The sequence below is a fragment of the Chiloscyllium punctatum genome, chromosome 33 (assembly GCF_047496795.1).
Source record: "Chiloscyllium punctatum isolate Juve2018m chromosome 33, sChiPun1.3, whole genome shotgun sequence".
Lineage (NCBI taxonomy): Eukaryota > Metazoa > Chordata > Chondrichthyes > Orectolobiformes > Hemiscylliidae > Chiloscyllium > Chiloscyllium punctatum.
In genome coordinates this window covers 16,255,433-16,280,473 of record NC_092771.1, presented here as the reverse complement: position 1 = coordinate 16,280,473, position 25,041 = coordinate 16,255,433, and the positions used below count along the sequence as shown (strand labels likewise).

General features: G+C 44.4%; 1 protein-coding gene across 1 annotated transcript in view; it reads left to right on the top strand.

Moving 5' to 3' along the window:
• LOC140458455 (potassium/sodium hyperpolarization-activated cyclic nucleotide-gated channel 3-like) overlaps positions 1-25,041 on the top strand; it is a 407,121-nt gene that overhangs the window by 308,048 nt on the left and 74,032 nt on the right. The window contains exons 5-6 of the mRNA XM_072553060.1: positions 11,079-11,225; positions 15,716-15,956. Of these exons, the coding sequence (XP_072409161.1) occupies positions 11,079-11,225; positions 15,716-15,956 (388 nt within the window). The remainder of the gene's footprint in view (positions 1-11,078; positions 11,226-15,715; positions 15,957-25,041) is intronic.

Genomic DNA, 25,041 nt, shown 5'->3' with positions numbered 1-25,041 from the left:
TTCTGGCAGCTCATTCCATCCACCCACCACCCTCTGTGTGAAAACGTTACCCCTTAGGTCCCTTTTAAATCTTTCATCTCGCCTTAAGCCTGTGCCCTCTAGTTCTGGACTCGCCTACCCTGGGAACAAAAAGACCTTAGCCATTTACCCTATTCATGCCCCTCATGATTTTATAAACCTCTATAAGGTCACCCCTCAGCCTCCAGGGAAAACAGCCCCAGCCTATTCAGCATCTCCCGATAGCTCAAACCCCGCCCCCCCCCAAACCTCAGCAACAAAACAGGGAATGCCCAGTTTACAGACGATGAAGTATTTCTGAAGTTGTAATGTTGAAAATTGCAACATGCCTAATGTCTCACAGAACCTTTCATGCAATTACTTTGAATTGTAATGATTTGCTAAATGGGTAAGTCATTTATCACACCACAACCCATGACAGAGAGTGTGCAGTGGTAATGTCATGATCTTTGGACCAGAAGATCTGAGTTTGTGGCCCATTTAAGGCTGTGATGGTCCGAAGGTATGCCACAGTATACCCAAACACTGATGTTTTAAAAAAAAAACCCACAAACAACAATGAGGAGATTGTTCGCCCAATCCATTTTGGGTTGTGTAGGTGGAAGTAAATTGATTGAATCTCTTGATATTCTTATGATTGTCTTCAAATAGAGCCATTGGATCTCGGACATCTATATGAACAGGGAGACAGAATTTCAGTTTAATATCACTTCTAAAAGATAGCATCCGCAGCATTTAGCTCAGGAGTCTTTGACAAGGAGGTTGAGTGAAGTGATTATGCCACAGTTGAAGAGGGTGAAGACATGACTACCCAGCTGGTTCAGTGTGCTACGTGCATGATGTGGGAGGTCAACGACTCTGGTGTGTCTGGCTTGTATAAGTGTGGAAAGTGTGTGTACGTTCAGCTACTGACAGAGCATATTGCAGCACTGAAGAAAGAACTCGAGGACCTTAGGCTCATCCGAGAGAACGAGATCTTTCTGGACAGGACCTTCAGCGAGGTTATTACACTGACCATACCAGAAGAGAGCAGAAGAGAGAAGACGATGTGGAAGGCAGAGAGGAGACAGGTGCAAGAGACCGTGGGGGAAGTACCTGTTAGGAACAAGTTGAATCTTTTGGAAACAGTAGAGACAAATGACACTGCCAGTCCGCGAGGCGGTCAGGTCTGTCAATCAAAAGTTGGCGTGGAGGCAGAGCCGAGGAGTCAGACATCTCACAGAGCCATGGTGATAGGGGACTCCATAGTGAGAGGAACTGAACGGGGTTTCTGTGGCAACAGGCGGGATTTAAGGATGGTGTGTTGCCTTCCTGGTGCCAGGATTAAGGACATCGCAGACAGAGTGCATGAAATCCTCAAGGGTGAAGGTGAAGAGCCAGAGGTGGTGGTACATATCGGCACAAATGATGTCAGGAAGAGGAGGAGGAAGAGTGGGTGGCACAGTGGTTAGCACTGCTGCCTCACAGTGCCAGAGACCCTGGTTCAATTCCTGGCTCAGGTAACCGTCTGTGTGGAGTTTGCACATTCTCCCCGTGTCTGCATGGGTGTGCTTCGGCTTCCTCCCACAGTCCAAAATGTGCAGGTTAGGTGAGTTGGCCATGCTAAATTGCCTGCAGTTTTAGGTGTCGGGGAATGGGTCTGGGTGGGTTGCGCTTCGGAGGGTCAGTGTGGACTTGTTGGGCTGAAGGGCTTGTTTCCCCACTGTAAGTAATCCAATGTAATACTACAGCGGGACTTCAGAGAACTAGGAAGAAGGCTGAAAAGCAGGACGTCCATGGTGGTTATCTCCGGTTTGCTTCCAGTTCCTCGGGCTGGAGAGGCCAGAAACAGGGGGATAATGGACTTGAAGGTGTGGCTGGGGAACTGGTGCAGGAAGCAAGGATTTAAATTCTTGGATCACTATGTTTTGTGGTAAGCATAAATGATACAAGAGAGACGGTTTGCACCTTAATAGGTTGGGGACCAGCATTCTAGCAGGCAGGTTTGCTACTGCAACACAGCTGTGTTTAAACTAGATAGCGGGGGTGGGGGATGTTTAAGAAGGAAATTGAAGGGAAAGTTAGAACAAGGGAAGTCAAGAAAGACAACGGTATCAATGAAGCAGAAAACTCAAAAAGGGATCATGCTGTAAGGTTGAGTGAAATAGGGGTTGATAGGAAGGGTGAGTCAATAATAAATTTAAAATACTATATATGAATGGACGAAGTATTAGAAATAAGATGGATGAGCTTGAGGCTCTTTTGGAAATTGGCAGCTACGATATTGTGGGGATAACTGAGACGTGGCTTCAAGTGGACAGGCCTGGGAAATGAATATTCAAGGCAATCCGTGCTATTGTAAGGACAGACTGATGGGCAGAGGGGGTGGGATGGCCCTGTTGGTAAGGGATGATATTCAGTCCCTTGCGCGGGGTTACCTAGAATTCGGGGGATGTAGAGTCAGTATGGATAGAGCTAAGAAATTCAAAGGGTAGAAAGACCCTCTTGGGAGTTATCTACAGGTTCCCAAATAGTAGTATGGATGTAGGGTGTAAGTTGAATAAGGAGCTGAAATTGGCCTGTCGCAAACATGTTACTATAGTTGTTATGGGGGATTTCAACATGCAGGTAGACTGGGAGAATCAGGATGGTATTGGACCTCAAGAAAGAGACTTTGTGGAGTGCCTCTGAGATGGATTCTTGGAGCAGCTGGTGCTGGACCCTACCTGGGAGAAGGCAATTCTGGATCTGGTATTGTGCAATGAATCAGAATTGATCAGGGACCTCAAAGTGAAGGAGCCATTAGGATGTAGTGACCATAATACAATAAGCTACAATCTGCAATTTGAAAGGGAGAGGGTATAATTGGTAGTGACAATATTCCAGTTGAATAAAGGGAACTATAGAGCTGTGAGGGAGGAGCTGGCCAAAATTCAATGGTGCAATACCTTGGCAGGGATGACAGTGGAGGAGCAAAGGCAGATTATTCCGGGTATAATGCAGAAGATGCAGGATCAATTCATTCCAAAAAGGAAGAAAGATCTTATGAGGAGGCAGGGGTGGCTGTGGCTGACGAGGGAAGTTAAGAAACATATAAAGTCAAAAGAGAAAAAGTATAACATAGCAAAGATGAGTGGGAAAACGGAGGACTGGGAAGCTTTTAAAGAACAGCAGAGGGTAACTAAGAAGGAAATACACAGAGAAAAAATGAGGTACAAAGGTAAACTGACCAAAAATATAAAGGAGGATAGTAAAAGCTTTTTTAGGTATGTGAAAAGGAAAAAAATGGTCAAGACCAAAATTGGGCCCTTGAAGACAGAAACGGGGGAATATATTACAGGGAACAAAGAAATGGCAGAAGAGTTGAATTGATACTTCAGATCTGTGTTCACTGGGGAAGACACACGCAATCTCCCAGAGGTAACAGTGGCTGAAGGACCTGAACTGAAGGGAATTTATATTTGCCAGGAATTGGTGTTGGAGAGACTGTCAGGTCTGAAGGCTGACAAGTCCCCGGGGCCTGATGGTCTACATCTCAGGGTACTGAAGGAGGTGGCTCGGGAAATCGTGGATGCATTGGTGGTTATTTTTGATAGATTCAGGATCAGTTCCTGGTGATTGGAGGGTGGCTAATGTTGTACCACTTTTTAAGAAAGGAGCAAGAGAGAAAGCCGGAAATTATAGACCAGTTAGTTCTGACCTCAATGGTGGGAAAGTTGCTGGAGTCAATTATAAAGGTTGAAATTCCAACACATCTGGATAGCAGTAACAGGATAGGTCAGAGTCAGCATGGATTATGAAGGGGAAATCATGCTTGACTAATCTTCTGGAATTTTTTGAGGATGTAACTCTGAAGGTGGACAAGGGAGATCCAGTGGATGTAGTGTACCTGGATTTCCAGAAAGCCTTTGATAAAGTCCCACATAGGAGGTTAGTGAGCAAAATTAGGGCGCATGGTATTGGGGGCAAAGTACTGATTTGGATTGAAAATTGGTTGGCTGACAGGAAACAAAGAGTAGTGATAAACAACTCCCTTTTGGAATAGCAGGCGGTGACCAGTGGGGTACCGCAGGGATCAGTGCTGGGACCGCAGCTTTTTACAATATATATTAATGATATGTGGTATGAATAGTAGCATTAGCAAATTTGCTGATGATAAAAAGCAGGGTGAAATGTGAGGAGGATGTTAGGAGATTACAGGGTGACCTGGACAGGTTAGGTGAGTTAACAGATGCATGGCAGATGCAGGTTAATGTGGATAAATGTATGGTTATTCACTTTGGTGGCAAGAGCAGTAAGGCAGATTACTACCTAAATGGAGTCAAGTTAGGTAAAGGGGCAGTACAAAGAGATCTGGGTGTTCTTGTACACCAGTCAATGAAGGCAAGCATGCAGGTACAGCAGGTAGTGAAGAAGGCTAATAGCATGCTGGCCTTCATAACAAGAGGGATTGAGTATAGTAGCAAAGAGGTTCTTCTGCAGCTGTACAGGGTCCTGGTGAGACCGCACCTGGAATATTGTATGCAGTTCTGGTCTACAAATTTGAGGAAAGACATTCTGGCTATTGAGGGAGTGCATCATAGGTTCATGAGGTCAATTCCTGGAAAGGTGGGACTATCTTATGTTGAAAGATTGGGGTGACTGGGCTTGTATACCCTTGAGTTTAGAAGGCTGAGAGGGGATCTGATTGAGACGTATAAGATTATTAAAGGATTGGACACTCTGGAGGCAGGAAACATATTTCCGCTGATGGTTGAGTCCCGAACCAGAGGACACAGCTTAAAAATAAGGGGTAGGCCATTTAGGACAGAGATGAGGAGAAACTTCTTCACCCAGAGAGTGGTGGCTGTGTGGAATGCTCTGCCCCAGAGGGCAGTGGAGGCCCAGTCTCTGAATTCATTTAAGAAAGAGTTGGATAGAGCTCTCAAGGATAGTGGAATAAAGGGTTATGGAGATAAGGCAGGAACAGGATACTGATTGAGGATGATTAGCCATGATCATAATGAATGGTGGTGCAGGCTCGAAGGGCAGAATGGCCTACTCTTGCACCTATTGTCTATTGTCTATTGTCTATTTCCTCCCTCCTGTGGAGCCATTGAAGTACTTTTTGAAGTGTAGTGACTGTTAGGATGCAGGAAAGGCGATACAGAATTTGTGCACAGCAAGCTCCCACAAACTGCAATGAGTGAATAACCTGATGTCTTGCTGCAGCTGTACAAATTTCTGGTGGGGCTGCACTTGGAGTATTGTGTACAGTTCTGGTCACTGCATTACAGGAAGGATGAGGAAGGTTTGGAAAGGGTTCAGAGGAGATTTAATAAGATGTTTCTTATTATGGAAGGAAGGTCTAATGAGGAAAGGCTGAAGGACTTGAGGCTGTTTTTGTTAAAGAGAAGGTTGAGAGGTGACTTAATTGAGACATATAAGATGATCAGATGGTTAGATAGGATGGACAGTAAGTGTCTTTTTCCTCGGATGGTGATGGTCAGCATGAGGGGACATAACTTTAAATTGAGGGCCAATAGATATAGGACAGATGTCAGATTTAGTTTCTTTACTCAGAGTGTAGTAGGGGCATGGAATGCACTGCCTGCACAGTAATAGACTCACCAAGTTTAAGGGTATTTAGATGGTCATTAGATAAACAGATGGATGAAAATGGAATAGCGTAGGATAGATAGGCTTCAGATTGGTTCCACAGGTCGGCACAACAGCGAGGGCCGAAGGGCCTGTACTGCGCTGTAATGTTCTATGTTCTATGATGTTGATTGAGGCCAGGGTACAAGGGAAATCTCCCTTGCTTTTCCTTTGAAATATTTCAAGGGAATGTTTTCAGATCAAATGAGAGGGAAGTTGGGGCTTCAGTTTGACAACTCATCTGAAAGATGGCACCTCTGACAATGCAGCACTCCCTCAGTACTGCACTGCAGAGTCAGCCTAGATATTCGAGCTGACATCTGGGAGTCTTAACTTGAACATGCACAACCTTCTGATTCAGTCACGAGTCCTACCAAAAGAGCCATAGCTGACTCAAAGGAGAAAATTGTGATTAAGAAAAAGGGAGTTTGGAATGTTCAAACAATTATTAGAAAGAATGTCCAACAAAAGAGGTTATTGAGTTGTCCTTTAGTTTTTTTGAAACTGGTAATTTCTTTTCTTGTACAATAAATTTTCATGCTACACAGTAGTACAACACCAGGTTATAGTCCAACAGGTTGAATTGGAAGCACACTAGCTTTCGGAGCGACGCTCCTTCATCAGGTGGTTGTGGACACTATCACCTGATGAAGGAGCAGCGCTCCGAAAGCTAGTGTGCTTCCAATTAAACCTGTTGGACTATAACCTGGTGTCGTGTGATTTTTAACTTTCTACACCCCAGTCCAACACCGGCACCTCCAAATCAGGAAAATAGCATGTTCTACAAAAGTGCTTTAGTTACCGGGCATGTTGTAGTGAGGCCGCTGAGAGGATGACTGTACACAGTAATAATTTGGTTAGAGCTGTAGATTGGCTTCCCTGGGGTGAAAACTCTAAAGGCACACAGATTATCCGAACATTTGTAGTTACACAGCAATTACCCCAAGCAGCATGGTATCTGCAGAAGAGGTGTGTTTTGTTGCTGGTTCTCCCTTCACAAAGCTCCTATGAGGCTTTTTGTTAACAAGTTGCAATTTAACAAAGTAATAACTGCTTTGCAATTTACAGCTTACAACTGCTGCTAGGAAGGCAGTAGTGTAATGGAACTGTCATCAACGAGTAATCCCAAGTCTTCCATTAATGCTTTTTTGGGATATGGGTTCAAATCCCATCAAGGTAGCTTGTGGGATTCAATGAATAAATCTGACATGTAAAGCTTAAGGGCAATTAAGGAGGGATAGCAAATGTTGTCAAATGCCTGTATCCGATAACAGAATTTTTAAGCAAATCTTGGGTCCATCCATGACACTATTTTTTGTTCCCATATTTATCTATGAACATTGAGAAAATAATAGGTAGGATGAGACAAATCAGGCCTGTTTTCTCTAGAATTTAAAAGGATAAGGAGTGATCTGATCAAAGTCTTCAAGACATTAACAGGAAAAAATATGGTAGATAAAGATAAACAATTACCATTAGTTGGGTGTTCTAGAATTAGGGGGCATAATCTGAGGAAGGGTCACTCAAACGGAAACATGAACTCTGATTTCTCTCCACAGCTGCTGCCAGACCTGCTGAGCTTTTCCAGCAATTTCTATTTTTGGCAAACCTGCGAATTAGTGCCAGACCAATCAGGTGGTAGATGTTTGGAACTCTCATCCACACGCAAATGGCAGTGGACTCTGTTCTATTAACCTGATATATGTATGTAAGGTATGATTTGTCTGGTTAGCATGCAAAACAATCATTTTCACTGTATCTCAGTACATGTGTCAATAATGTATCAAATCAAATCAAATTGTTTCAAATAAGGTGTTTGCTTTGGAGAAATGAAGGTGAGAGAAGTGTTCAAAGTCCAGAGGAGTTGGATGGGGAGAGTTGTCAATGTAGTGACTGCAATTAGGTCAGCCAGCTGGATCTTGTAGAATATGAGTTCACTGATTGGGCCTGGTAATCTTTTGCAACCAGGGAGCCCTGTCTGACAGATAAAAAGAGGAGTGTCAGAGATTTCGGCACTCTGGGTGCTGTCTCTGATGAAGTTATGCCGGTGTCAAAGAGTCTCCATGTTTGAATAAAGGATGACTTGGTGACAGGATACCAGCCTCTGTGGAGTTAATTCAGTCATATATCTCATGGTCAGTACATCCGTACACCTTTAAGAATAAAGTAGATTTGCCACAGTTCTTGTGGACTATAGGACTGCTCTCTCATTAAAGACAGATGACTGGTGGTGGTTTAACCTGAGGGTGACCACGCCTTAGGTCAGGTCAAAGAGGTTCAGGGTGATGTCGACTGCACTTTTAAAACAAACAGTATGTCAGTATACGTTTATGAACCATGCTAATGGGCATCAGCACTGTATGAAGGTATGGCAGCTAAGGTTATGAGGCTCACGTGCTCCATCTTACTCCACGGTCAGTTTTGAATGTACGCCAAATTGTGGAGGCAGGCATGAAATATGATTGATTTCCCCAATCTACAGATGCACAAACTTTGAGGCTGTGCATTGATAATATACTTCCCTAATACCTTCAAATATGGTGTTTCTGTCAGAAATGCTTTCAATATGACATGCAGTTAAGCAGCCCAGTAGATCTGGCAATGAGGTACTAGCACCAGTGTAAATCCAAAAAAAACACATTTTCTTATCACCACGCTAACAGGCTACTGAGTAACAATGAGTCAGTGGGCATTTTTACTTTGGCTTCTGACCTGATGATGGTTTCTGCATTTCCCAATAGAGTTTGAACAAAAGGCAAAGGATAAGTGGGCTATGGCAGAAAACCCAATTTTGTTTTGAATGCTTTGTTGTTTTTTGTAGTCCAGCAGTCACCGTTTGCAATTACGTTCCCATTAATTTACAAATGCCTCCCACTTGCTGATGATTGTAACTTTTCTGAGTTAGGATTAAGGTAAAAATAATATATAGCCACAATTGTACGGGCACCTCATGAGCACTGCTGTGCCCACATGATAGAATCAGTGAATGATAGAGCACAGATAGACCTCGTTCAGCTTATTCCTGTTTGGAAAACAAGCAGCCAATCGGGTGGCATGGTCCCTCAGTGGTTAGCACTGCTGTCTCACAGCGCCAGGGACATGGGTTCAAGCCCTAAGCTTGGGTGACTGCCTGGAGTTTGCACTTTCTCCCGTGTCCATAAGACATAGGAGAGGAAGTAAGGCCAATCGGCCCATTGAGTCCACTCTGCCATTTAATCATGGCTGATGGATCTGTGCAGGTTTCCTCCCACACACCAAAGATTGTCTGTGGTGTCTAGGGATGTGCAGGTTTAACCACAGGAAATGCAGGGTTATAGGGATAGGGTGGGATGCTCTTTGAAGGTTAGTATGGGCTGAATGGCCTCCTTCCATACTGAGCCATACAGGAGGAGAAGGAATTTGCAAAACTTCCAAGTACAAAATGAAACTGAACCAGCAATCAGATTGGTAACAGAAGTACAAAAAGGGCTAACAGTCAGAGATCTAAGAGCTTGGCTATGTGCAACCCAAAGGCTGGACATTCCACATGCTGTTTGAAGGAGTAGAGAAGTCAGCTTCAGGAAATCATAGAATCCCTTCAGTGTGGAAGGAGGCCATTCAGCCCATACCAACCTTCAAAGAGCATCCTACCCTATCCCTATAACTCTGCATTTCGCATGGCTAAACCTGCACATCCCTGGACACCACAGACAATCCACCAAACCTGCACATCTTCGGTGTGTGGGAGGAAACCTGCACAGACCCATCAGCCATGATTAAACAGCAGAGTGGAGTCAATGGGCCGAATGGCCTTACTTCCACTCCTATGTTTAATGGACACGGGAGAAAATGCAAACTCCTGGCGCTGTGAGACAGCAGTGCTAACCACTGAGGAGCCATGCCACCCAATTGGCTGCTTGTTTTCCAAATAGGAATGAGCTTAATGGGGTCTATCTGTGCTCTATCATTCACTAACTTCTATCATTCACAGGAAATTCACTAACACAGCCTCCTGAATCATTTGAGACAAATATGCTCCATTGACATCAACAGCGATAATAAGATGTGGTTAATAATTATAGATGATCGATTTAAGCAGAGCAGCTCTGTCTATCACCACGGATCCAGCTCAGCATCACAGTACTCTGAACTCCGCCCTTTAACCTGACTTGTGTCAACTTGCTGTCTTGTGATGTAAGGACATAAGAACTAGGAGCAGGAGTAGGCCATTCAGCCCGCTAGCCTGCCTCATCATTTAATACGATCATGGCTGATCCCATCTCGGCCTCAACTCCACTATCCTGTTTATTCTCCATAACCCTTCAACCCATTACGAATGAAAAGTGTCTATCACCTCCTCAAATTTACTCAATGTCTCAGCATCCAATGCATGCTGGGGTAGTGAATCCCTCAGATTCATGACCCTTTGAGGGAAGTAATTTTGTTCTCATCTTCTTGACAAGATGCGGGTAAAAATAGAGGGGGGTGGTGCGTGAGGCTCCCATTTATGACTCTGATGACAATTTGTTGCTCTTAGATTGTTATGAATCTGTGGGACTCACTTCCCCAAAGAGCAGTGGAGGCAGGGCCAATGAATATTTTTAAGGCTGGGTTAGATTGATTCTTGACCAACATGGATGTCAAAGGGTGTTGGGGGATAAGCAAAGCAGTGGTCTTGTAGCTGCAATCAGAACAGCCATGATATTATCAAATAGCAGAGCAGAGTCTGCTCCTAATTCATATGCTGGTATGCACTTTGCCCGTTAGGGCCACTCAGAGTGTCACGAAAGTGTTTGTGCCGATAACTCCACACTCAATAGATCATTTGCCATCCAGCACTGCCACCACTACATTACCGGTAATGCTTTAAGATCTGGAGAAAGATTTTTTTTCTGGTTATGAATGGGCTTCATTCATCAACGTCAGATGCGTGGAAACCTCCCCCCCCCCCCACTGGGCTGAGATTTTTGCAACCCTCCAGCAGAAAGCCGAGCTGTAACTCTCTAAGTTTAAGATATGTGCTTTTATGTGGGTGTGCGTGCATGTACAACTCAATCCAATTGTTGACAGATTCCGCACGAGTCAGTGAGGGGGCATTAGCACTTGTGTGTCTCTGTCATATAAATTGAGGCCAAATCATTCTAGAGGTATAGTTTTCATCAATGATCAGTTTGCCGGACATTAGGGAGACCACTGTAGCTTGTACACTGCAGAATTATAAATTTATTGGGTTTTAGTGCCTTCTCTTTGAAACCTCAGTGACAAGGGCAAGAGTTGGATTTGCTAAGTTCTGACTTTAAGTCACTAGTTTGGCTCTAGTTCTTTGGTCTAGCCATTCCAAATATGACCAATATTGTTGGATATAGAGTACAGGCCCTTTTAAAGTTTTGTTAGCCCTGCACTAGCAACTGACTGAAGGTGCTTAATGTCCAGTAACTTCACCTTTTCTTTCTCCCCCTCCACAGTACAAACAAGTGGAACAGTACATGTCCTTCCACAAGTTACCAGCTGACATGCGCCAGCGAATCCACGATTATTACGAGCATCGCTTTCAGGGCAAGATGTTTGATGAGGAGAATATTCTCGGGGAGCTCAGTGATCCTCTGCGTGAGGTGAGGCGCTGTTAAACAGCAAACTCTTGGTTTGTCATGTTTTAAATGTTTCCATCAACTTGGCCCAGTCAACTGGGATCAGAAAGTTCTGCTTCGTGCCTTCAAGGTGATTCAATTTCCACCATTAATAGATTCCCACTGCATTTCCCTTGGTCATTTTCGGGGCTGCAATGTAAGTTTGGCTACTAGAATGGCCTGTAGCCCCAGTGGACCATCGGGCCACTCTCTCATTTCAGGGAGTTTAACCTGAGGGTCACCATTCTCAGGCAAAAGGTGAGGTTGAGAAAGCAGAACCTTTATATTAGCCGCAACCAGTGCAGGAATTGAACTTATGCTGTTGGTATCACTCTGCATTGCAATCCAGTTCTGCAGCCAATCAAGCTCTCCAACACACTATACATGGAAGAGAGATCAAAATTTGCAAAGTCGGTTGGGCAGGAGCTTTATTTTCAAGGTGCTCAGTTTCAATGGAGTTGGATCCCTCAAGATCTAGTTATAAAATGTAACCAATTTTTCCCCGTTAGTTACAGGCTTCCATTGCGCCCATGGGTAAGGGGCTTGGCAGCAGCTATTTATAGAATCATAGAGTCCACAGCTTGGAAACAGACCTGTTGGTCCAACTCATTCATGCCAACCAGATATCTCAAATTAATCTCGTCCTGTTTGCCAGCATCTGGCCCACATCCTGTAAACCCCTGCTATTCCTGTACCCACCCAGATGCTTTTTAAATGTTGCAATTGTATCAGCTTCCACCACTTCCTCTGACAGCTCATTCCATACTCGCAACACCCTCTGTGTGAAAAGGTTTTCCTTTAAGTCCCTTATATATCTTTGCTGTTGGTGTTAACTTTGCTCAAGTGAAGATGCTGGTGGTGCTTGTGACTCTAATTTCTGGTGGCGCTAAAGCCTGTGTATAGCCTTGCAAACTGTGACAAAGTATGTTCCATCACATGCGACCACACTCATTAGTCAGACATCAGTCATTAGTTGGCCAACACATCTATCCCTGTATTGCACCATTTTGCTATGCCATTTGGAAAGCAAGAGGACTTACATTGACTGCCAGCCAAGCAGCTTTCTCAGTTTGTTTTATCAATTTTCAAAAGTTTTATTTCTGCTGAAAACCCTTGATGTTTACACTGACGAGGCATGGCACTGTAAAATACCAATACCGCAGGGAAGGACTGTTCAATAGAATATCTGACTGCAGTGAAGTGCCCTTATCTTAGAAATGAAAAAGAGACTCTATAGACCTTCCTCCTGCCGTGTGCGTTTCTCCGATCGGCTGGAAGCATTAGCATCAAAATGATGAGAGGCCTGGTTCACGTCACTACCCCTCTGATCTGATCGAGATCAAACCTCTTTTCAGGTTAGAAAGGGGCTGACATTATCAAGCCTCCTTCCCCCCACTTTAAAAATCAGACTCTTTTACATTTGAAAAAAAAATCTTACTATCATGTCCAGATTTGTTATTGTTTTGCTGCTATTTTTGTATATTTGTGACAAAAACATCCAAGGACCAGACAGCCTGAAGGTATATCTGAGCTCCACAGTTTTATTAGAAGCTGAAATAACACTGTGGATAGTTCCTGTTTGTTACCTGGAGGGTGAGTCAGTGTGGGCCCTGCTCTTTCAGACTGCACTGATTCCCTGCAAGTAAGCTGCCCCCATTATGCCATCACTGCTTGAATGTATATAATCAGTTGAGCGCAAACAAAAGGTGGTTAATGTTAATGATAACTCTTTGGAACTGGGTTTTAACAAAATGCTGAGGGAGAATGCAAGGAGCCTTGGTAAGCAATGGCACAGATTTTGGAATGTGGGTGATTGTCCCATGCCTTGCCAACAGGCCAGTGGGTTGGGCAACATGGTGGCTCAGTGGTTAGCATTGCTGCCTCATAGAACCAGGGAGCTAGGTTTGATTCCACCCTCAGAAGACTGTTTGCACATTCTCCCGTGTCTGTGTGGATTTCCTCTGGGGGTTCTGGTTTCCGTCCAAAGATGTGCAGGTTAGCTGGATTGGCGTGCTAAATTGTTCAGGGATGTGTAGGTTAGATGGATTAGCTGAGGAAAATGTAGGGTTATGGGGAACAGGGTCTGGGTGGGGTGCTCTTTGAAGGGTCAGTGTGGACTCGATGGGCCCAATGGCCTGCTTCCACGCTGTGTTAATTCTATTCTATCTCAATTGCATACCATCAGGTGGCATTGTCGATAGAGGAAGGAAAAAATGCATCTACCAGTCACTCTATGCCATACTTCCCAAACAGCAACAGCTGCCAAGACAGCAGGGTGGGCTGAGAGTAGATTTCCAGCCTGCCACCTCAGAATGTTATTAAAAAGGGCAGACTTAAGAAATCATTTTAAAATTGTTCAAAGATCTCATCCAAGTTCCCAGAGGAATCTAGTTCGATTAGATTAGATTCCCTACAGTGTGGAAACAGGCCCTTCAGCCCAACAAGTCCATACCGGCCCTCTGAAGAGTAACCCACCCAGAGCCATTTCCCTCTGACTAATGCACCTAACACTACAGGCAATCCACAATGGCCAATTCACCTGACCTGCACATCTTTGGACTATGGGAAGAAACTGGAACACCCGGAGGAAACCATCACAGTCACGGGGAGAATGTACAAACTATACACAGACAGTCGCCCAAGGCTGAAATCAAACCTGGGTCCCTGGCGTTGTGAGGCAGCAGTGCTAACCACTGAGCCACCATGCTGCCCTAGTTGGTAGAGTAGTCATCAATCTGGGCAGACCAGGTTTGATCTCAACTCTGACACCAACTCTGGCAGTTTCAACTGGCCTCATCTGGAAATGGGATAAAATCAACTTGTTATCACTGCCCAATAATGAGTTCAGAAAAGATTTACAAGGTTGTTGTCAGGGGTGGAGGGAGAGACTGAATAGGCTGGGGCTGTTTTCTCTGGAGTGTCGGAGGCTGAGGGATGACTTTATAGAGGCTTATAAAATCCTGAGGGGCATGGATAAGGTAAATAGATTATGTCTTTACCCTGGCTTGGGAGAATCCAGAACTAGAGGGCATAGGTTTAGGGTGAGAGGGGAAAAATGTAAAAGAGACTTAAGAAGCAATTTTTTCACAGAGGGTAATGCGTGTATGGAATGAGCTGCCAGAGGAAGTGGTGGAGGCTAGTACAATTATGATAGTTAAAAGGCATCTGGATGGGTATATGAATAGGAAGGGTTTAGAGGGATATGGGCCAAGGGCTGGCAAATAGGACTAGACTGAGTTAGGACCTGGTTGGCATGGACAAGTTGGACTAAAGGGTCTATTTCCACGCTGGACATCTCTATGACTCTAAAATGTATCCACTTAGATATTTCATGATAACATTGGAACAGGAGTCAGCCGGTCAGTCCCTTGAGCCTATTGCCTCATTCAGTGAGTTCATGGCTGATCTGTGACCACACACGCCCATATTCCTCAAGACCAATGCTTAACAAAAATTTTTCTATCGCAGATTTAAAATTAACAATTGCTTCTTCATCAATTCATGTTCAAACATCTACCACCGTCTGCATGTAGAAGCCTGAATATCCCTCCTGAATGGTCTGGCCTTAATTCTCAGACAATGTCCCCTGGTTCTAGAGTTCTCAAGTAATAGAAATAACTTATCTTTTCTACCCTGTCTTTTCCTGTTAATATCTTGAAGACATCAATCAGATCACCCCTTAACCTTCCAAGTTCTGCAGGAAGCAGACCTGATTTATACAATATCTCCTCATAATTTAAGATCAGATATTATTCTTTTAAACATATGCAAACCCCCTTCAAAACCAATCTATCCTTCCTTGGTTGTGGTGCCCACATCTGCTCACAGTACTCCAAGTGGGGTCTAACCAGGGTTTTGTACATCTGCAGCATAACTTCTTCATCTTTGTACTCTCAATATAAAGTCCAGCATTCCATATGCTTTCTTTATTATTTTCTGCATCTGTTTGTGACCTTCTAAAGATCTGCACTCCCTGTATGAGTCGATTTGGGTATCCATTGTATTGAACCTCCATCCTATACAGAAAGCATCCTTTGTTGGTCCAAAATGGATAACCTCACACTTACTTACATTGAACTCCACCTGTCACGGTTTTGCCCATTTTCTTAGTCTATTGATATCCCTTTGTAATTTCCCTTTGTACTGTCTACAACGGCAACTAACTTTATGTCATCAAACGATTTGAATATATGACTTTCTATGTCATCATCCAAGTTGTTAATAAATGAGGTGACTATTTGAGGCCTTAACCCAGATTCTTTTTGGGCACCACTGGCCACCAGACCTCAGGTGAGGGAAAAGTTTGAGAAGGAGAGCCCTTCATGGTAACCTCAAACCAGTAATGGGAATTGAACCCACACTGGTAGTATCACACTGCTCTATAAACCACCAACCCAGCCAAATGAACTAAACCAATTTCCCTTCTGAAAACGTGATTCTGTTTATCGTTTCTCCCCTTCATTTCTTTTTGACAGGAAATAATAAACTTCAACTGCAGGAAGCTGGTAGCCTCCATGCCACTCTTTGCCAATGCAGATCCTAATTTCGTCACATCCATGCTGACTAAGTTGCTGTTTGAAGTGTTCCAACCTGGAGACTACATTATCCGCGAAGGGACTATAGGAAAGAAGATGTACTTTATCCAGCATGGGATTGTCAGTGTCCTGACAAAAGGCAACAAGGAGACCAAACTGTCTGATGGATCCTACTTTGGAGGTGAGAATTTCTTCATTTGACACAAGAGTTTAAGTAGATTTTGGAAATAGGATAGGCCATGAATCCCTAAACAGATACAGCAGCGTTGTTGAAACGAGAGACCCGTTGCTGACAGGGCAAATGCAAAAATGCCAAATATTCAATAGTCACAGCAAATTCCAGGTACAAAGGAGGAGTTGATGCCTGGGACAGATCAGCCATGAATGGGCTGGATTGAATGGGGCTGAATGGCCTACTCCTCCTGTTTCTTATGCCCTTACAGGGGTGAAGAGCAGTGATTGATTGACAAGTCAATTCTGGTTTGCCAAAGCATTGCCATGGGGAAAGAAGTAACAACTCAATCAGCACCTTTTTGCTTCTGTAAGTGTAACTTGTGGCGGTCATTTCAAATATGGCATTCCTGATGAGTTGAAGATGAAAACCTTTAGCAATAAGTTGCTCTTTTCAGCAAAATTCAATTTCTGCATGATTAGACCACTGTTGTAAAACAGCAATCCTGGTTTAAGGAATGGACTGGAGTCAATCTTGACTTTGGCCAACGGCACTGATGAATCTGCAGACAATTTCACACTCTGTGATTTTTGCATGCATTGAAGTCAGTTGGGGAGAAATTGAATGCATGTTGCCTCAAATTATTTTGCACTATCACACAAAATCGAGATTGACACCGGTGTGTTTGCAAAGGTAGACAACGTTGTGGCAGTTTCACTCAGGACATCCAAAGTGTACTTGAGGACTACAGCTAGGATGGGGTCTCCAACATTCTTTCCACCACATGGCTAACCAGGAATTTCTCCCACTCTTATGCTTGCCATTAGTATGTGAGAAAAGGGACGGCACGGTGGCTCAGTGGTTGGCCCTGCCTCACAGTGCCAGGGACTCAGGTTCGATTCCGGCCTCAGGCGACCATCTGAATTGAGTTTGCACATTCTCCCTGTGTCTGTGTGTGTTTTCTCTGGGTGCTCCGGTTTCATCTCACAATCCAAAGATGCGCAGGTTAGGTGAATTGGCCAAGCTAAATTGCCCCATAGTGTTCAGGGGTGTGTTAGTTAAGGGTAAATGTAGAGCTATAGGGGAGGGGAATGGTTTAGGTGGGATACTCTTCGGAGGTTCGGTGTGGACTTGTTGGGCTTAAGGGCCCATTTTCATGCTGTAGGGATTCTATGAAAAGGATTTACAAGTTGATAACTTTGCCATTGAATCCTGGGATGGACCGCAAACCCAGAGCTGCTGCCTCAGAGGTAGGGACATGACTCACTGCATTGAAGACCTCCTAGCACAGTCCTATAACCAAAGGTTGATCTGGCTTGACTGACTTCAAATTCTCAAAGGGCGATTTCCATTGAGCAGGAAACCTGAAGGTCCAGAGATGATATGATTGACAGTTCCTTCCCAAATCCAGCAGGACCCTATGAGGGACTGGATAATTAAATAGTTCAAACAGCCAAGCTAGAAATTAACAGGGGAACAGGGAGAGAAAAAAGGTGGGAGAGGGAAAAATGTGCTGGTGCCCACCTCCTGAGAAAGATTCTATCATTGGCACTGGTCCGTGTCCACTTTGTTTGAGATGTGCAGCATAAGTCATTCTCTGACACAATGATGCTTTGAATTTAAAGTTAATTAACATTAAGTCCATCTGCTGTTTTGTATTGCTACTCTATTCCATCACAGCCTAACAGCTCACTGATTGAACTGATGTGTTATCAGCCTCTATTCAATGTGTTTACCTAATTCTTATCCCTCTTTTTAATATTTTAAGTTGCTTTTCCCTTCCCCAAAACTAACACTGCGATGTCTCCCCCACCTCCCTGCTTTGATCCTCCATTGGCATCTCTTCTCCTCAATGGATTTGAAACAAAATTTTACAATCCTTACAGAGTGGGAGCAGGCCAATTGGCCCATTGGGTCCACACTGACCCTCTGAAGAACATCCCACTAAGACAATCCCCCCACCCTATCCTTCTCACCCTGAATTTCCCATGACTACTCTTGCATGTCTCTGGACACTGTGGGCAATTTAACATGGCCAATCCACCTAACCTGCACATCTTTCAACTATGGGAGGAAACTGGAGCACCCAGAGGAAACCCACACAGTCACCTGAGGGTGGAATTGAACCCAAATCCCTCACACTGTTAGACAGCAATGTTATCCATTGAGTCACCATACCACCGAATCATGTTGCGACCATCCCTTTACTTCGAGATTTCAATTCTACCTTTCCCTTCTCCATGGTTTAGTTCTGTTTAGTTTCCTTTCTGTGCATCCCTTTGCTACATTTTTAAAAAGAATTCATTCATGGGATGAGAGGATTGCTGGCTTGATAGGGGATTGTTAAGATCAGAGTGGTGTTGGAAAAGTACAGCAGGTCAGGCAGTATCAAAGGAGCAGGAAAATCAATGCTTTGGGCAAAAGCCCTTCATCAGGAATAGAGGCAGGAAACCTCAAGAGTGGAGAGATAAATGTGGAGTGTGGGGCTGGGGGAAAGGTAGCAAAGAGTACAATAGGTGAATGGGGGTGGGGATGGAGGTGATAGGTCAGAGAGGAGGGTGGAGCGGATAGGTGGCAGGTAGGACAGGTCATGAGGACAGTACTGAGTTGGAAGGTTGGTTGAAGATGCCCTCCAACGCATCTCATCCGCATCCCGCACCTCCGCCCTCAAACCCTACCCCTCCAACCTTTGCATTAACCGCATCATCAGCCGACATTTCTGCCTCCTCCAAATGGATCCCACCACCAGGGATTTATTTCCCTCCCAACCCCTTTCCGCTTTCCGCAAAGACTGCTCCCTCCGTGCCTACCTGGTCAAGTCTATTACCTCCAACAAACGACCCTCCTGTCCTGGCACCTTCCCCTGCCACCGCAGGAATTGCAAAACCTGCGTGCATACCTCCTCCCTCACCTCCATCCAAGGCCCCAAAGGAGGCTTCCACATCCATCAAAGTTTCACCTGCACATCCACCAATATCATTTATTGTATCCGTTGCTCCCGATGCGGTCTCCTTTACATTGGAGAGACTGGACGCCTCCTAGCAGAGCGCTTTAGGGAACATCTCCAGGACACCCGCACCAATCAACCCCACCGCCCCGTGGCCCAACATTTCAATTCCTCCTCGCACTCTGCCGAGGACATGCAGGTCCTGGGCCTCCTCCACCGCCGCTCCCCATCACCCGACGCCTGGAGGAAGAACGCCTCATCTTCCGCCTCGGAACACTTCAACCCCGGGGCATCAATGTGGACTTCACCAGTTTCCTTGTTTCCCCTCCTCCCACCTTACCTCAGTTCAAACCTTCCAGCTCAGCACCATCCTCATGACCTGTCCTACCTGCCAATCTCCCTTCCCACCTATTCGCTCCACCCTCCTCTTTGACCTATCACCTCCATCCCCACCCCCATTCACCTATTGTACTCTTTTGTACCTTCTCCCCCCCAACCTCCCCATTTATCTCTCCACCATGGAGACTCCCTACCTCTATTCCTGATGAAGGGCTTTTACTGCTCCTCGGATGCTGCCTGACCTGCTGTGCTTTTCCAGCACCACTCTGATCTAAACTCTGGTTTCCAGCATCTGCAGTCCTCTCTTTTGCCTAGGGGATTGTTAAAGGCTAACCACATTGCTGTGGGTCTGGAGTCATAGACCTGACTAGGTAAAGATGGCTGATTTCCTTCCCTAAAGAGCATTAGTGAACAGATGGGTTTTCCCAATAATTGGCAATGGATTCATGGTCATTGTTAAACTTTTAATTTCAGGTTTCTATTGAATTAAAATTCCACCATCTGCCACAAAGAGATTCAAATCCAGGTCCCCAGAACATTATCTGGGTCTCTAGATTACTAGTCCAGTGATAATACCACTCAGCCATCGCTTTGCTACATATTTATGTCCTACTCCTGAAGTACTCAAATATTCTTCATCCAACTACATCGCTATTCACACCCCACTCGCTTTCCCAGCCCTCCCTGTGTCTGAAGATGGGTTTACTTGTTTCTATAAGCAGTTTGCGCCAGTCCAATTAACAGACAGTCGCAAAGGAGTCAGCTTTTATTACCATGTGTGAATTGTAATCATTTCTACAGCTGCAGCTTTGCCCGAACATGCTCTCAGGCTGAGTGATATGCTGAGAAAAGGAGTTAAGAGTACAGCAGCAGGGTATTGCATGTTATTAGGTTTACATCTGTCAGCAAAGGGGTTGGAACGAAACTCTGCCCATTGAAGGACTTCTCCCTGTGCTGTTACAGTGGGGTGCAAGATGCTGGAGAAATAATGGCCTATGAACGTATCCATTTGCTAACGGATAATATTATCATGAAGTCCAGCCATTAAATTTGACACAACCACACCAAACCTGTTTTCTATAGCACATTCAATGTCATAAAATATCCTAATGTGTCGCAACAGTGTTATGGAACAGAATTTGACATTGAAGCACATTTTTTTCAATTTATTAAAGGGATGTTGGCAACAGTAACTAGGCCAACATTTATTGCTCTGGAGAAGGTGTTGGTGAGCTGCCTTTTTGGGGAGCAGGAACACCCATTGTGCTGTCACCTCCTTGAAAAACTCAGTCAATCCTGTCAAATATAATCTCATCCAGTCAAAGCCATGTTGACTATCTTGGATTTGTCCTTGCTTTTCAAGAGGAGGCTAATTCTGTCTTTTAGATTTTATTTCTACCACTGATGTTTGGCACACTGGCCCATAGTTCCCTGATTCATCCCGACCACCCTTTTGAATAAGCTGTTCTTCTCTCTGTTGACCAGAATGTTTGGAAATTAATGTCCAGACCAATGCAAGCTTCTCCTTTGCTTCCCACAGCAGCCTGGGACACACCTCTTCTCGGCCTGGGATTTGTCCAAACTTAAACCCACTAAAGCCATTATTACCTCCCTCTCAATTATAATTTGTCCCCCCTTTCTGATCTCTGTGTCTACACAATCCTTCTCTGTCAGCAAGAAAACTAGGAGTGAGATGAGGAGATACGTCTTTGCTCAGGGTGGGGGGGGGGGGCGGGTGGTGGGGTTGCTAGGAATTGGAATGCAACGCCTAAGACTATGGTGGAAGTGGATTCCACAGGACGTTTCAAAAGAGAGCTGGATATATATTTGTAAGTGATGAATTCGAAGGGCTGCAGAGATAAGGCTGGAGAATGGGACTAGCTGGGTCGCTCCTTCAGGGGCTAGTACTGACGCAATGGGTCCTCTGTACTCTAAGATTCTATAATTCTATGATTCGTTATAGTGAACACAGATGCATAGTACTCATTTGAAACTCAACCTATTTATTCTAACACAGTTTGCCACTTTGATCCCTAATGAACTCTACTGTTTCCCTGATTCACCTCTTTTCCCAATATACTGAATAAATGCCTTTAGATTTTCCTTTATTTTACTCACCAGTGTCTTTTCGTGTCCCTCTTCAATCTCTTAATTTCTTTTTTTAAGCATAGAACCATAGAGTCATATAACACAGAAACAGACACTTCAGTCCAACTTGTCAGTGCTAACCAGATATCCTAAACTGATCTAATCCCATTTGCCAGCAGTTGACCCATTACCTTCTGAAGTCCTCCAGCCACAGCTGGTCTGGTCACCTCACCACAGGCTGTACATATCTATGACTCTTAGACTCTATGGCTTCCTCTAGCAGCTCATTCCAAACATGCACCACCGTCTGTGTGAAAAAGCTGACCCTTAGGTCCCTTTTAAATCTTTCCCCTCTCACTTTAAACCTATGACCTGTAGCTTTGGTCTCCCCTACCCTCGGGAAAAGACCTTGGCTATTCACCCTCTCCATGCCCCTCATGATTTTATAAACCTCTATAAGGTCACCCCTCAGCTCCAGAGTAAATAGCCCCAGCTTATTCAACCTCTTTCTGTAGTCCAAACCGTCCAACCCTAGCAACGTCCTTATACATCTTTTCTGAACCCTTTCAAGTATTGCAACATCTTTCCCATAGTAGGGAGACCAGAATTGAGAGTAATACTCCAGAAGTGGCCTCATCAATGTCTTTTACAGTCGCAACATGACCTCCCAACTTCTTAAGTTAACAGGAGCATGTTCTAGATGCCTCTCAGGTTTCTGGTATTTTGAGCTCTTGATATTTACCGTAACTTTCCCTTTTGTACTTTATCAAATCATGTAAATTCCTCAAAATGCAAGTTTCCCTGGACTTTTGTTGGTCCTAGCCTTCACCTTTATGGAAACATGTTGGCCCTGCATTCTCATTATTTCCTGTTTGAAAGACTCTCACTGCTCCGATGTAGATTTTCTTGCAACTAACTGCTCCTAATCCACTTTGGCTTGATCCTCTCTAATCATATTGAAATCATGGAGTCATGGAGTCACAGAGTCATACAGCATGGAAACAGATCCTTCAGTCCAACATGTCTATGCCAACCATGTTTCCCATTTGCCTGTTTGACCCATATCCCCCTAAACCTTTCCTATTTATGCACCTGTCCAAATGTTGGAATTCTACTCACCTCCACCACTTCCTTTGGCAGCTCATCCCATACATGTACCACACTCTGTGTGAAAAAGTTGGCCCCCTCATCCCTTTTAGATCTTACCCCTCTCACCTCAATCCCACACCCTCTAGTTTTGAACTCTCCCTGCACCAAGGAAAAGATCTTCCCTATTTATTTTATCTCTGCCCCCAGTGATTTTACAAACCTCTATAAGATCACCCCTCAACCAAGTAGCCCCCAACCTCCCGAAACTGAAACCCTCCATTTCTGGCAACTTCCTGATAAATCCTTTCTGCACTCTCTCTAGTTTAATAATATCGTTCCTATAACAGGGCGACAAGAAATGTACACAGTACTCCATTTGTTTGTTCATTCATTTCAATGTCAGTTGGGCATACCGGAACCTTTTCCCAACCTTTTACCCTTTACTGACTCTTCTATCCCCACACCCGATGTTGTTCTCCAGAATTAGGTCCAACTGTATCCCCTGTCTAGTAGGACTCTCCACATATTTGCTTAATGCTCTCCTGCATACAATTTAAGAATTCTACCCCCCTAAGCCTTTCACACTTTGGTTATCCCAGTTAATATTGGTGGACAGTCACTGGGGAAAGAGATTAGTTACTTGCCTCAGAATTCCTAACCCAAACTCTGACCTATTCTTTAGGTTAGATTAGATTACTTATAGTGCGGAAACAGGCCCTTCTGCCCAACAAGTCCACACCGACCCTCCGAAGAGCAACCCACCCAGACTCATTCCCCTAAATTTACCCCTTCACCTAACACTACGGGCAATTTAGCATGGCCAATTCACCTAATCTGCACATCTTTGGATTGTGGGAGGAAACTGGAGGAAACCCACGCAAACACAGGGAGAATGTGCAAACTCCACACAGACAGTTGCCCGAGGCGGGAATTGAACCCGGGTCTCTGGAGCTGTGAGGCAGCAGTGCTAACTACTGACCCACCGTGCCACATAGTATTTATAAGGTTGATCTAGTTCAATTTCTGGTCAGTGGAACCCTTGATAATGGGTGCTTTGGTGATGGCAATGATCATGAATATCAAGGGCTGATGATTAGATTCTCTCATGTTGGAGACTGCCATTGCCCGCAGTGTGTGGTGTGAATGTTACTTGCCACTTATCAGCCCAAGACTGGCTGTTGTCCAAGTTATTGTTGAATATTGACACGACTGCTTCGGTATCTGAGGAAGCGAGAATGGTGCTGAATATTATATCATCATCAACAAATATCCCCATTTTTGATCTTATGTTGGAGGGAATGTGATTGATGAAGCACATGACGAGATCTAAGGGCAAATGACTGAAACAGTTTCTTTCATGGGATGTGGCTATTGCTTGAAATGCCAATATTTGTGGCCATTCTATAATTGCTCTTAAAGAGAAAGGCTTAACAGGGCATTGCAGGCGCTGGTTAAGAGTGAATCACATTATGACCAGTCTGGAGACACATGTAGGCTAGAACTGTGGAAGATTTCCTTCCTGAAATGACATTCATAAACTAGACAGGACTTTAGTTGAGATCCCATTATGGTCCCTGCTGTGACAAGCTTTATATTCCAGATACACCAGTGGCTGTGATGGGTTTTGAACCCATTTCACCAGAGCATTAGCCTGGGCCTTCAGATTGCTAGTCAAGTGACATTACCAAAATGCCAGCTTGACCAGCTTTAAGGCACATCTTAAATGAGGGGAGGGACAGAGGGAGGCAGAGAGGTTTCAAGATCCTAAGGACCAGGCAGCTGGAGACACAGACATGAATAGTGGAACAATTGAAATGGGGATGGACAAATTGGAGGACTTCAGGTATACTGGATCAATGTAGGGCTCATGGAGGTTTAGAGATGGGGGCAAGGGCAAGTGATCGAGGGACTTGAAAACAAGGATAAACATTTTACAATTGTGAAACTCCGTATCCCTGGGTTTGCCAATGCCCATTCTATCACCTTCCCCTTGCACACCCTTAAATATTGAAGCCATTCGTGGTGAAGTGTCTTGAGACATCTTAAAGACACAAAACAGACTAAAATAAATACAAGGACCTTCTTCCTAAATCACTGGGATACCAAGACTGAATCACAAATGTGTTCATTACCAGTAAATAGCCATCAATAGTTTGATAAATCCCAGTTTCTCTCTGTCTGGCTGGTGCTGTACACAAGAATGGTTTTATTTTGTCTAATGAAATGTCAAAGATTTATTTCAGCCTTTTGCTACTTTTATCATGAGATAATCAATTTGCCCCGTCTTTCACTTTTATGGTTCCGATCTCTTAATACTGACATCTGGGGGAAGAACCATATAGAGCATGTAGTGAGCTCAGCATTAAGATATGATTCACTGCATTTAAGTTGATTAGAACTGTCCAACCCAGTTATAGTGCTGATCTGTAAAGCAATGTCTTCTAAATGTATCTTGGGTTCCATTTGTTATCTGCACTAACTTTACAGTTTTTGCGCGAGGTGGTGTTTGGAATGACTAGACAGAGAGGGGAAAAGTGAGGACTGCAGATGCTGGAGACCAGAGTTGAAAAATGTGGTGCTGGAAAAGCGCAGCAGGTCAGGCAGCATCCGAGGAGCAGGAGAATCGACATT